At 33.8% G+C, this 14,420-nt stretch overlaps 1 protein-coding gene across 6 annotated transcripts in view; it reads left to right on the top strand.

The window, feature by feature from the left end:
* GRIA2 (glutamate ionotropic receptor AMPA type subunit 2) overlaps positions 1–14,420 on the top strand; it is a 160,540-nt gene that overhangs the window by 91,258 nt on the left and 54,862 nt on the right. For all 6 annotated transcript variants that reach the window (XM_011281602.4, XM_011281599.4, XM_011281598.4 and 3 more), the window contains exons 4-6: positions 4,030–4,226; positions 8,591–8,644; positions 13,496–13,657. In XM_011281602.4, the coding sequence (XP_011279904.1) occupies positions 4,030–4,226; positions 8,591–8,644; positions 13,496–13,657 (413 nt within the window). The remainder of the gene's footprint in view (positions 1–4,029; positions 4,227–8,590; positions 8,645–13,495; positions 13,658–14,420) is intronic.

Genomic DNA, 14,420 nt, shown 5'->3' with positions numbered 1-14,420 from the left:
GTGGTCACATGTATTTTCGGTGATTTTTAAATTTTAAATTGATCTGTTAATTTACAAGTAATCAGAATTAATGCAAAACTCTTAGTTGTAGGGAAGACACAGGTCAAGTTGAGAGATTGAAAGATCAGTTACTATTACTGAGTAAACAAATCTAAAAATCTCCTCAAATCATGAGTCAGACCATGTCATGGATTATGAGTTACTTCTGGCTGTCGCTAGGAGATGGCTTAATATTATTCATTGTCTTATGATGATACTAAAATAATCAAATCTTATATTGCATGACTTGAGCTATTTAGCTTCTTAATGGATGTATGTTTCTAGGCTTCATAGGTTACCAAATATTAATTCTGAGAGTTTTGAAAGCAGAAGATCCACACTAACTGTGAGTTACTTTAGACACATAGAATGAATGAGTTGAAAACTCAACAATTTCTTTAAATACATTCTTATTAATTTTATATGTCATCTCCATATTCTTTGACATGATCTGCCAATACATGTTAGGTATAGATATATCACTTGAAACCCATTTACAAATTGTTATTTATATATTGAGAGATGGAACAGAATATCAAGCACTTGAAATTTCAGTATGTGGTAAATTTCATGATTAAATAAAAACAAAATGAATAATTTATTGCTTAGAAGTAAGGAATCCCACTTGCAAGTGCTATGTGATAATATATGGATAGCATATTGAACATCATCCATGCATATAACATTTTTAAGAGGTAACAAGGAAGAGTTAGTTGCGTGAAGATTGAAATGTGGAAAAGTAGGGCTGAGATAGTAGAAGAGGTTTAGAGAATTATCTTTTTTTCCTACTCAGAGGACTGGATAGATTTAATAACTGTTTTCAAGCACTTTGAAATCTGTTGAATTGATCATGATGACCAGCTGTATGCTCTGTCTTCACTGATGATGAAAAACAGGAAGAGGGTTTGAATTATATCATGGAAAGAGTTAATGTATTTATGGTGAATGGAAATCATGGGTGACCCATGAAGTTTTTAAAGAAGTTTTGTCATTAATCGATTTTTTTTACAAGGAATGTGGTCTTTTGTTTAAATTATCCCTTCAGAAATTCTTATGTATCCTACGTTTTTTGGTATAAGACTAGACAGTGGAAACTTATTGTTGTTTTGCCAAAAATCTGAAATTCACTTTAAGTTCAATTTATGGCTCAATTTTCCAATTTGAAATAAAAATAAATTATTTTCAATTTTCATAATGAAATATTTTAAATAAAAAATAGAGTGAATAAAAGAAGACACTCAAATACTCTTTTTTTATTTTTATTTTTTTGGAATGTTTTTTGGTTTTGAAGGAGAGAGTGTGAGCAGGGGAAGAGCAGAGAGAAAGGGAGACAGAATCCAAAACGGGCTCCAGGCGCTGAGCTGTCAGCACAGAGCCCAACGTGGGGCCTGAATTCACATACTGTGAGATCGTGATCTAAGCTGAAGTCGGACACTTAACCAGCTGAGCCACCCAGGTGCCCCGACCCCAGGCACTCTTAACTCGGCTATGTTAATGACCAATATACAAGGAATCCTGTTTTATCTATATCCTTTTGCCCTTCACAATTATTTTGGAACCAATACCGGACATCGTGTCATTTCATCTGTACATATTTCAGTTTGTATTTTGAAAGAATACTCTTGTTTTCAACATAACCACAATATCATTGGCATATGCAGGCAGATTAACAGTAATTCATTAATATCATCATCTATTTTTCCCATAGGTTATTTGAATGAAGATAAAAATGAGGTCCATATCCCCCAATTGTTTAATATATCTCTTAAGTGATTTGTAACATAGTGTAGAGTTTCAATTTGATGGTTGCCGACATTATGATATTTAGTGTATTACTCTGCTGTATATTCCTTGTGGATTGCTGGGTAGATCTAGAAGCTTGATAAGACTCACGTTCACTTTTTTGGCAGGAATACTCCACAGATGGTTTGAATATTCCTAGTTAGAGACATGTAACTTCTGTTCATCTCTTTTTGTGTGTTGTTAGCAACAGTTAATGATCGTAACCTTGATTCATTGATTCACTATGTGTACAACATGGTCATAATTCTAAATCTATATACCTTCATCATTTATTAGCTGGAGGCTTTCCAAAAAGGAAAACCTGTCTTAATTAATTATTATCCTGAGTATAGTTCATATAGGAAGGGCAAAAAAAAATGCATGTTTCTCTTCCTTTATTTACCAATTTCAGAATAATAAGTCAGCTCCTAGTATCCCTCAAAGACAACCAGATATTTAGATATATATTTAAATGTCACTGACTCAATTTCTTTGCTGGTCATCAGTCTGTTCAAGTTTTCTATTTCTTCCTGTTTCAGTTTTGGTAGTTTAGATGTTTGCATATCATTAAGAATTCATGGATTTAAAATATTTTATGTATTTAAAAGTCTTTTGCAGTTATTATTCTTATTGATACCCAAATTGCCTCATCCTTACTTAAAGTGATCTTTATTACATTGGCTCCTGAGTCCTTTGACACATTGCTGATAGTTTGGGAGGGCTTCCTTGCATTTTGTATCACAAGGTGTTCTAGGCTAATCTTAGGTACGCTTGGCTGGTGTTTAGGCAGTGAGAGTTTTAATGATGTTTTCCAGGTACTATAGTTTTAACATTTAATATGTTTTCTTAATTTATTTTTTATTTTTATAAAAACATTTTTATTTATTTATTTTTGAGAAACAGAGAGAGAAAGTGAAGGAGAGAGTGAGCACATGAGTGGGGGAGGGGCAGAGAGAGAGAGTGAGGGAGAGAGAGAGAGAGAGAGAGAGGATCTGAAGTGGGCTCCACACTGACAGCAGCAAGCCTGATGTGGGGCTGGAACTCACATATCATGAGATCATAACCTCAGCTGAAGTAGTCAGACGCTTAACCAGCTGAGCCACCCAGGTGCCCCTATAGGTTTTAACATTTAGAATACATTTATTTTTGCCATAGTAAATGGATTTAATTAAAGTTTAGTACATGAATAAAATTTATAGAGCACATTAGGTAAGTCTCACATTTTATGGGTAAAAAGGAATCAGCATTCTTCTGAGAAAGATGCAGTTCTTTCTGGAATCGGGAAGATGATGTGATAAGCCCTGAATTCTTTTTGGAGCCCAGATTCTGTGTTGTTCATTAAACTATTAATAGAAATGATGCATTTAGGTTGGCCGTGAAGAGCTGGAGTGATGTGGAAGACAAGTTTATGTACTGCTTTTCCAAGTGCTAAGCTGCAGATTTAACTTTAGGCAATAAATTCACAAATTGAGGTAATGTACAAACAATTAAAAATAAAAATAACATTTTCTCAGTCGTATGATGCAATAAGCAAAATTACTACTAAATATGAAATTAAGTAAATGTAACAAGTCTGTGTTAGAAAACCAACTGCTACCATCTGGTTGATAGGTGAACATTTTAATCCCTATGGGATCAGTCCCAATAACAATAACAAAAAAAAATGATATAACAGAGGCTGAGGAGAAGAAACTGCTGATTGGGAGACATGACAGCCTCCTCGAGGTTATTTGCTCCTGTGCTCAGAGACTCATGTAGATTTGTCTCCCTGAAAGTGTTACGACCTCCTCAAGGATGTTAATTGGAAATGATAGAACGTCATATGTAACGGAACAGTCTTTTCCATTCTGTAAGAGAAAGAAATGTGTGCTCTGTCTTTGTATTTCACTTTAACCAAAGGTATCAGAGACATTACTCTTTAGTAACACCAGAAAAGAAGACAGCTGAGAGAGCTGAAAGAAGGGGAGACTATTTATCCCTCCAAACTCTTTCCATCAGAACAATAGCATGTAGATAAAAGAGTTTCTGATGTGAAGTGGAAATAAGTCAATGTTGATAAAGATCGTAGCCGTAGCTTTTTAGAGGCATCAACATCCCCTCGGTTGACGAAAATAGCAGCCTTAAAAATATATCCGCCGTCGATTTCACAACATAATTCTGAGTTATTTAAGTATCTTTATTGGTCATCATTTTTCTTTGCCTTCCTAGGCTTATCAACGCTGCAGGCAGTGCTGGACTCCGCTGCTGAGAAGAAATGGCAGGTGACCGCTATCAATGTGGGAAATATTAACAATGACAAGAAAGATGAGACGTACCGATCACTTTTTCAAGATCTGGAGTTAAAAAAGGAACGGCGTGTCATCCTGGACTGTGAACGGGATAAAGTAAACGACATTGTAGACCAGGTTGGCTATGCTCTGTTTTCTAATGGCACCAAATATAGAATGTGCATGCGATGTCAGCATTTGCAATGAGTATTTGTGTGAGGTGCTTGAACAGCAGTTTTTACTTTATGGTTTATGTAGGATGCAGCAGGGATCATCAATTAAATTATCTCCGGCTTCAGTTAGCAATAGCAGATGGTCTTCAATAATGCTGACACATCATACTAATCATTAAATGTATTCGATATGTAATTCCTGACTCCTATGCTTTATATGATAAGCATTACCTTAAACTTTGATATTTTTAGTTGGAAAATTAAAATTTTACTTGTTGAACTTTTTAGGCATAAAGAAATAGCCACATTAAGTGAAATTGAGGCTGGGTTCAAAGGGAAAAGTGAGTAGTTCATGAATTCTTTGGCAAAACATGGAGTACTTCAATCATTGGAGTGCAGTATGGAACATTAAGTCTATATTGTTGTCTGGATGGGTGTTTGTCTTCAGAAAAAGTGTGTATATGTTTTTCCAGGAATCATGTTTTTCCTCCTAGTAGGTAGATTTTATATCACCATAAAACTATTAATCTATGAAATTAAAATATGTAGGAGAGTCGTATTCAGTCTGTGTTTGCTGTTTGAGAAGTTTACCGTATGTAAGGATGTTTTATCTGTGCTTATTACCCCACCGCCTTGATTCCATTTAAGATTTTTTGAGGGGTAGGACAGCCGTACAGTAATATCCTACTGATAAAAATAAAATCCACTGTATCACATAGATAAGGTAAGTGACCAGGGATGTTGCTGAAGCAGCGGAAGCAGCATCATAATTTACTAAGTTAAGGTTTGCTTCACTGGATATCTGCTTTTCCTAACTTGTAGGGGTGTGTGTGTGTGTGTGTGTGTGTGTGTGTAGTAGCTTCTAGGGATAATATAGGATTGGAAGAAAAACATGCAGTTAAGCATGCATTTCTTGGCCCTTTCAGCCTTTGAGGAGACAATTAGATTCACTAATTTGTATAACACAAAGCATTTTGAAAACATAAATGTTGATGAAGCCTTAATTGATATGTAATAACACAGGCCCTAAGACATACAAAATGGATCTCACATAAAATATTAAATAACTGGATAAAACTAACTTGTTATGAGAAAGGGCTAAATGTTATATGCCAGAGAGGTGAACATTTCAGTAGAAAAGTCTTGGTTCCTGTCTCAGGAGATGAAGTTAGGGTTGTTTTTAACCCGAAGGCCTCTTGTTCAAATGTGAACTTCAACAACTCATTTGAATTTCATAGGAGATTCTCATTAAAACTGAATTTTAATAATAGTCATTAGTCTTTTGTTTAAAGAATTTATGTATTCATGACTCATCATATTAAATGTTGATGAAAGCCGTTTTGAAAATAATTATTTCTAAAACTAGAAGAGAGAAACTATAAGAGAAATTGGGAATACATAGAATGTAATGTTTTGAAACAAATATACGATGATTAAATACATGTCTATATGGATATCCGTTCAAAATGTACAGAGATTTTGCACATGCAGGTTATTTGTGTTTTCATAAGACACTTTTGAATGTATTAAATGAGTGTGTACAGTGGTTGATTGCATCATTCAGCAAACATTTATTTCAGACATCCTCTGTGTCTAGAATGAGAGACTCAAAGAAGGAAGAAAGAGTGGTAACTTGGGGCACCTGGGTGACTCAGTAGGCTAATAAGCATTCGACTGCAGCTCAGAACATGATCTCATAGTCCGTGGGATCAAGTCCCACATAAGGCTCTGTGCTGGCAGTGTGGAGCCTGCATGGGATTCTCTCTCTCTCCCTCTCTCTCTGTCCCTCCCCCACCACTCTCTCTCCCTTTCTCTCTCTCTCTTTCTCTCTCGAACTTAAAAAAAAAAGAAAGAGTGGTATTTGTACCCCATGAACTTATTGTTTAGAGATGAAGACCAATTTTACTTGTCATATTAGAGTATTACAATTTATACAACAATGTGGTCAAAGAGCCTAGAAGAGAAAAACTATCTTAACAGTGGTAGGAGGATCAATGAAGGGTTCAAGCACATACTGGCAGCATGTGTCTGGCTTGGGTTCCTTCATTTACTCATTCAATACATTTCTTTGATTTTCTAATGTTTGCCAGACAGGCACCGTGTAGATCCAAGAAAGTAATGTTAAGCAAAACGGTCAAAACCCTGTTAAGGTGAATATTTATGATATATTTACAGAAATTAATGCATTAATTAAGTATAATAATGGTATATTAATTAATTAATTAATGCATTAATTAAGTATAATAATGGTATATCTGACAAGTGAGAACAGGATATTATGAAAAAAACGACAGAAAAAATTTAGATTAGGAGATCATGGAAGGCCTTTGGGGAAAACAGTTTACCAAGCAAAAAGTGAGGTTGAAGTCCATTTCAAGAAAAGGAAACACTGTTTACTTATTCACTCTATTAATACTTATAGGAGAACAGAATTGCTGAAACTTTATTTCATAATAGCTTAAAGTTAGAAAGAATCACTTTGTTGATTATGCATGTTTTATCATTCAATAAAACCTCAGAGTTATTTATTTCTAGTTGTGGTTAGATGGGAAAGACCTGATCCATTAGAAACATTGAGAAATCAATATAAATTTGCTATTGTTAGTGCAATGCTAATGATTATTGTAAAGCAAAAATGTGAGTTAGTATGACCAGCACTAATTCCTATTTACGGGTAGAGTTAGTGAATTGTCGTATCTCCCCGCTTTCTCCCAGGGAACACTTAACTCAAGTAAGGGCTACTGGTAGCACCGTTTATACAATGTTCTGTTGTTGTTGTTCCCAGAAGAAAGACATGCATGAGTCAGAAAGTAGAATGAACAGTAAGCAGAATCAACAGATGTCAGTAGGGTATGTGAGGGACACAATCAACTCAATTCAAGTGATGCTAATTAATATATTTTTCATCCAGAAGGACATCTGTTCCTTCAATACAGAGGGTTCATTTTCTTGAAAAAGGTGATTTAGTTTACCTAAAAATGGGTTAAAAATAATACAGGCCCTAACTCTCTTCCAACTAGCTATCACTTAACCTCAAAGGGATATTTGGTGGAATCCTTCCTAGGATTTTGCCCTTGTTCTTTAACTAAATGCATTGCTTTGGAGTACCTGACTTTGTCCAGGATAAGAGAAGGTCAGAGAAGTCTTCTCCCAGGAGGTAACATTGGGTTGAGATTCCTTGTGCTTGTAGCATTAATAAGACAAATGATATGATAGTGGAAAGAGCTTTCCTAGCAGAGGAAACAGAATATATAAAGCCCCGAGGTGATGGAAAGAAGCCCTTTTGTGCACAAAATTACTGAAAAACAGGGCTGACGAGGCTCCAGTGTAAAGAGTGGTAAAAGCCTGGAGAAGCTTGCAAGATCATTGGACTTCTCAGCATAAATTAAGGATTTTGTCTCTTAACGCTGGAAGCAATGGGAAGCCACCAAAACAGTTTAATTAGGCAAATACGCTAATGATTTGAACGCTTGTCTATAGCCCAGGTATTTCATGCTTTCCATTGATGTGACACTTTTCTTAAAAATAAAAATTACGTTTTCATACCTAAGTGCTAGGACTACCACATGACCATTTTACCAAATTCAACTCTCTTTAGTTGATGTACAGGTCAGTGAAAAGTCACATTGATTCGGTAATATCCCAAACTGACGTGAGCATTACCAAAATGACCACTTGTTCCATGATGTGTGTATCTCACCATTGATTTTTGACTTAGATTTGTGGAGAAATATTAGCTTCTCTGATACTTTGCTGCCTCAAGCTGGAAATAATAATGTTCATTGGAACTAAATTATAAGCATTTCAAGATTCTTAATATGGGAATATTATTTTATAGATTCATATAAGAATTCTTTTATATACTTATTAATATTTTTTAAATGTGTGTACTACTATAAATTTGCGTGTCAGTGTGTGAATATAAAATCTCAGATGTTGGTTTCAGCTGTTTAAGGGTTTAATGAAAAAATAGCTTTTGTAGGAAGAAAACTATGGCTTATTATGGATTCATACATGTTTTTAGTTTTATATTTCTTAAGATCTTGTGATCTTATTTTCACTATTGACAAAACTGAGGTAATTATGTCTGTTTAGTTATTGACTTCTTGAAAGAAGTGATGATAAAGCACTAAAATGTATTGTTACCTTTTTCTGAGAGAAATAGTCACTGTTGTGATAATTATATCTTGTCAAATATGACTCCTCATAGAATATCAAAAAACATAGTAGATAAAATTCTATTGTTTTTCGTATTTGGGCCATAACATCAATAATTTTACATTTATGTTATTTGCATTTATTAAATAATGGTTTCTTTATCTTTGTTAGGTTATTACCATTGGAAAACATGTTAAAGGTTACCATTATATCATTGCAAATCTGGTAGGTGAATTAATTGATATTTATTATTTTAATAGAGATGTTTATTAATTATAAAATAGTTGTGAATGATCAGCATTTATCAGTGGTATTTTTAAAAACATATTGTGATTCTATTAATCAATTAGAAATGATATTTTTCTGAATTTGTTATGTTTTGGCTTTATTTCCTATTTTACATTTTCTAATCAATCTCCTATTATAAATTATGTAAGAAATTAGAGAACGATATTTGACAAGTTTATAAGTTGCCTTAAAAAGCATATTTAGTTATGGAAAAGTTTCAAAAATACATAAAGCTTAATTATTCAAACTTCCTCTTGGTTTTCATTGTCATGGTGTTTTTACATTTTTCCTTTCGTTCATTCCTTTAAAGTTTTTAGTATATATAATATTTGAAATAAATGCCCATTTGCGAGAATATCTCAGTGAAAAATTAAAGCTGGAAATGTCAAGAATATTAATATATTATATATTATTTATTTCTGATTATCTACTTACTATGTAAGCAACACAATGAAATTGAATTCCTATAGCTGATGACTTTTTCATTGGGATTTCTGTCAGATTATGATTATACTGAATATCCAAGTGGTTAATTGTATCTCTCTCTTAAATATAATCAGAGCCCTTTAGAATTATCATTAGACATTTTTTTTTTCAAAATAGTTTTTAGATCAGCAGTAAAATGGTCTTATGCCTTTATCACTGCAAAGGTTTATGTTCTTTAAAGAGGTATGATCTTCCTTGATGAGAATACCACCTTCCCCAACCTCTGAAAGATAGTGGGAAAAGGAGGGAAAAAATAAGAGCTTATTCTAAAAAGCATAATAGGGCTTGGGAAAGTTTTCATATCTACGTAAGTGTAGATTTATTTCATGGTGTCTGGAATATCAGATTATTATACCAGAAGACATTATTGTTGGTAATCACGGAAAAGAAAAAAAACCCAAACACCTCACAACTGATAAATACTGTTTTCACTAAAACAGTATTTAAAATATTAAATTTTAAATATTTTTAAAATATTTAAAATATTTTTATTTTAGTGATTTAAAATATTAAATCTCAAACTTACATGCTACTGCTAGAAGTTGGTTGTTCAGGCAAAAATTCTGTTTGCCCATGAAATGGCTAACTACAATAAAATTCATCAGAACTTACCCATTAATATGTTATTACAGATCCTAAATGACTTCCCACCTGAGCAGCGAGGGTTAAAATAGATAAAACTCTGTATTCACTCTTTTCAGAACTACATTCTGTGCAGGGAACAGCCTGGACAGTTAGTCCCCTGTGTGAATTGTGCCATTTGATGAACAACACAGAGCCACATTGAAAGCCGTGATCTTTAAAAATGTCCAGATGGAGAAGATTATATTGGAACATTGAGAAATAATGACAGAAGGTGGCTCATCAATTTGAGAGTTGATATCTGATTCTATGAAAAAGGAAAGAAATGTACGAATGACCAAAGTAAAAAGATTAAAAAAAAAAATCAAAAAACAAGTTCATGCTGCTGTCATGCTTCTAGGGAGAAAAGTGCCTAACACTTTATCTGAATTCAAATTGTGTTCCTCCTTTTCTGAATACTTGGTATCTTCACCATATGGAACTTCTAATGAATCAGTAAATTCAAAGAATCTGAGAAAAGCTGTGGTTTCTGAGAACTAGAAGACATTTGAAAATTCCACTGACATTTCAAATTGAAGAATGCCATTCAGAGTGGAAGCGCTTTGGTCTTCCAAAATCTTGATTGGAAATGTCCCCTTTTTCCTATCCAGTGTGTGTTGAGAGTTAAAGGTGGTGGTTACAAAAGATAGTAAAACCCTTTAGATACCACTGTTGATTAATTTCCTCAGGAATTGGTAAATGCTTGATTAAGCTCCCAAACATAGGTTGTGATTAAGTTCTTGATACAGCACTTAAGAGGATGATTTGTGCATAATGTGACCAAGAAGTGGGCGTAAAGGGATCTACTTTTCATTTCCTCAATCCATAGATATGGACAAAAAGTGCTGCAACCAACCCATCCCTCCCAGACTATCTGCCTTACAGTGTGAAGCACATTCATCAGGGAGCCTCCCCCATGCACATGGAAATTCCAATAAAGTTTTTTTAGTGTCTTACTCTTAAATAGCCGAGTAGAATTAGGCATTTGTGAAAAGTCTGGGCCATGAAGGATATAATATAAAACAAACAAATAAACGAATGAATAAATAAATAAATAAATAAATAAATAAATAAATAAATAAAGTAAAAACAGGGCAGGCAGATAACACAAGACAAATGTTTAAAGTTATAATGGATATCTGCAGAGAAATAAAATACATTTTATCCAAAAAGAAGAGAAAGAGTGCATTATGAAAAAGAAAAAAACAAACCTCAGAGAATAAGAAAGAGCTATGGGAAGCTAACTTTTTTTTCCCTAAAGTAACAAGTAAAATTATGTGACTTTGAAGATAAGCTTAAGAAAAGTCTTTACGATTATGTAACAAAATGACAATACCGTATGAAATGCAGGGGAACCTGTAAAGGGACCTAGACATTTACTCTAAAAGTTGCAATGTGATAATAATAGGCATTCTGGAAAGACACAGTAGTGAAAACGGGGGTAAGAAATTGTCAAAGAACATTCAGAAACATTCCCAGTACTGGATGACACAAATGTGCCCCTTGAGTACAGAAAGCAATGAAAGAAAAGAGACTTCCTTTCATATTTCAAAGAAGATGTCATCATGACATTTCAGGGAAAGATAGATCTTAAAGATTTTGGACAGGTGGGAGGTGGAGGCATAGAGGGGTACAAAGGAGGTCAAAATTTTGTATTTATTACAAAAAATAATTAGGAATAATGACATTGCATTTTTCAATAGAAACAGTAGAAGTCAGAGGAACAATGTCCTCAGATTATGAAAGTTTGAACTTAAAATTCTGTACTTAGACAAAATACTAATCAAGTGTCAGAGCAAAATAAAGATATTTTGAGACATTCAGTGTCTCACAAAACTTACCTCCAGTGTGTCTCAGGAAACTATTGGGGGCTCTGAAAGAAGGGAATAAAACATGAAAAAATAGTAATCAAGGCAGCCAGATTCGGAACTAGTCAGAAACATGGTGAAGGGACACTCCAGGGTATTGTTGCAGAGAAGACGGAAAGAGGAGCCAGTTCAGATCACAGCATTTAAGAAGTTCTCCTGTAAATTAAATATTCAGAAAAAAAAAAAAAGAGAAGCAGATTACTTGATATGTTTGAATATGTTATTTAGAAAAGGAAAGATTTACTCATATAAACATGAAAAGTTCCCATGGAGCAACTGGAAAAAACTAAAGATAGGTATATAGAAAACTATAGTAAGTAGTGAAAACTGTAGTAGTGAAAAACTGAAGCAATTATTAATGTGAGAATGAAATACCTTTCATGAAGGAAAATGCAGCCTCAGCACATTATCTGGCTTTGCTCTGAATAACAGAATTGCAAATATGAAAAGCATGAATGTGAAATGGATGAGGAGGTAAATGTGAATGAATTGCATACTCATCTGACATAAGCAAAAACTCAATAAAAAATATCTAAAATGGATAAATTAAGAAAGCATATGTGGGGACGCCTGGGTGGCTCAGTCGGTCAAGCCTCCGACTTTGGCTCAGGTCACGATCTCATGGTTTGTGGGCTTGAGCCCTGCGTCGGGCTCTGTGCTGACAGCTCAGAGCCTGGAGCCTGCTTCAGATTTGGGTCCCTCTCCTCCTGCCCCTCCTCATGCTCTGTCTCTGTCTCTCTCTCATAAAAAAAAAAAAATTATAATTAAAGAAAAAAAAAAGAGAGCATATGTGTCATGCAGAAATATGGAGATAAATATATGAAAAACAAAAAGTATTGAAATTGATTGTTTTGAAGCAGCTTAATTGAAACAGGGTTGGGCAGAGCAGAGAATCAGCAACTTTTGTTATATATATTTTTTCACTGTTTGCATTATTTTGATAAAAATAAAAAAACAAAATTATGAACCAATAACAAAGTAATTATCCTTCTTTACACAAATATATTAAAATATACTTTCTTAATATCAATAACAAAGACAAGATTCTCCTATATTTTGGATTCAGGGATAATTTCAATCCTTATGCACAATAATAAGGAGTAAATGTATGAGGTGAAAAAGTTAATTGTGATTTAAAATTGTGATTTCATCTTGTGATTTCATCTTTGAGAGAATACTCTCAAATTGAGATAGAATTTATGACAGCACAAAATTTGAAATCAATGGAAGTACCACATAATAATAGTTTTAGTAATGACTGAATTCATTCTAATAATGCAAGAGATTGATTTTTAAAATTTAATACATTTTATAAAAAATTAAGTTCCATACTTAATATGAAATTGTTTGACTGTTCTCAAATAATGACTAGTCATTTAGTACCCTCCATTCTTATTTTAAAGGTGTTTTATCACCTGAGAGAATGAACAATTTTAATAAGAATAACTTGCTCACAATGGTGTAGCTCCCAGAGAACTAGCTTTACGTTATTAAGTATCTGTAACCATGCGGTAGTGCTCTGTTGTAGAATCAATAAATAAAACCCGTCCTTATCCATGGAAGATTTCTCAATAAAATGGAGAACTTTTATGTGAGTACAACCAATAAACATTCATTGATTAAGGACCTACTGTGATTACAAGATGATAGTAGGTATTGGTGCCGAGTACTGGCTGATAGATGCATGAAACATTTCCTATAAGCTTTTGATCTCGTGTGCTCTTTGACATCTGTAAAACCTCAATGTATAGGTTATTTTGTAAATGTTCTCTCTGATTCCTAATGGAAAGCCTGACATGTGTTCTATGTCTAGGGCTTTACTGATGGAGACCTATTAAAAATTCAGTTTGGAGGTGCAAACGTCTCTGGATTTCAGATAGTGGACTATGATGATTCCCTGGTATCTAAATTTATAGAAAGATGGTCAACGCTGGAAGAAAAAGAATACCCTGGAGCACACACGACTACAATTAAGGTATGTATCTACCTACCAATATGTACATCTACCTCTGTGTCTATGTATTTATATATCTGTATCTGTATCTGTATCTGTGTCTGTCTATATCTAACTGCTAGCAAGTAGCCTGTTCTCTGCAACACTCTAGGAAGATAAAAATCTGTTTGTTCTAGTACTTATAAAAAATGCAATGCTTCATGCAACCAAACAGAGAATCTTTGAATTCTAAATGCAGTGCACTGTTCTGTTGGGAGCACTACCCAGATTCATCTTTTATTCTTCCCATGGAGACTTTACTTGTTTATTCAGTGTATTTTATTATGTGTCCACCTGCATACATATATTTACCTCCAAATATTAAATGTCTCTGCTGTTGATAGGAAGGTTTGTTTGTTGTTGTTGTTGTTGTTTTTCTTTTTTGGTCACCTTATTGAGAGCAGAGACAAGAGTGGATCAAAGAAAGAGTAAGTGGAATGAGATGATCACATTCTTTATGCAACTAGATTTTTGGAAATTAAGAGCTTCAGAACATAATGCAAAGTATTTCAAAGGCATAATGATTTTGTTTGCTTGTTTGTATATTATTAAGCAGATTGTGTATCGACCAGTCAGGGACAGTATTATTTCATTTGCTCTCACAGTTATGTTTATACATCAGAGAGAGGTTTTCTTGTTGTTTTCTGCACATAATGGAAAAAAAAAACAGATATGGATGTTTGGCTTTAAATTTGGGTCTGGCTGTGAGACTGGTCCTACGTAAGGATTGAAGTTCTCTACTTTG

The sequence above is a fragment of the Felis catus genome, chromosome B1 (assembly GCF_018350175.1).
Source record: "Felis catus isolate Fca126 chromosome B1, F.catus_Fca126_mat1.0, whole genome shotgun sequence".
Lineage (NCBI taxonomy): Eukaryota > Metazoa > Chordata > Mammalia > Carnivora > Felidae > Felis > Felis catus.
Note: the sequence above shows the minus strand (reverse complement) of the source record. Positions and strands in the feature narration are given on the sequence as shown.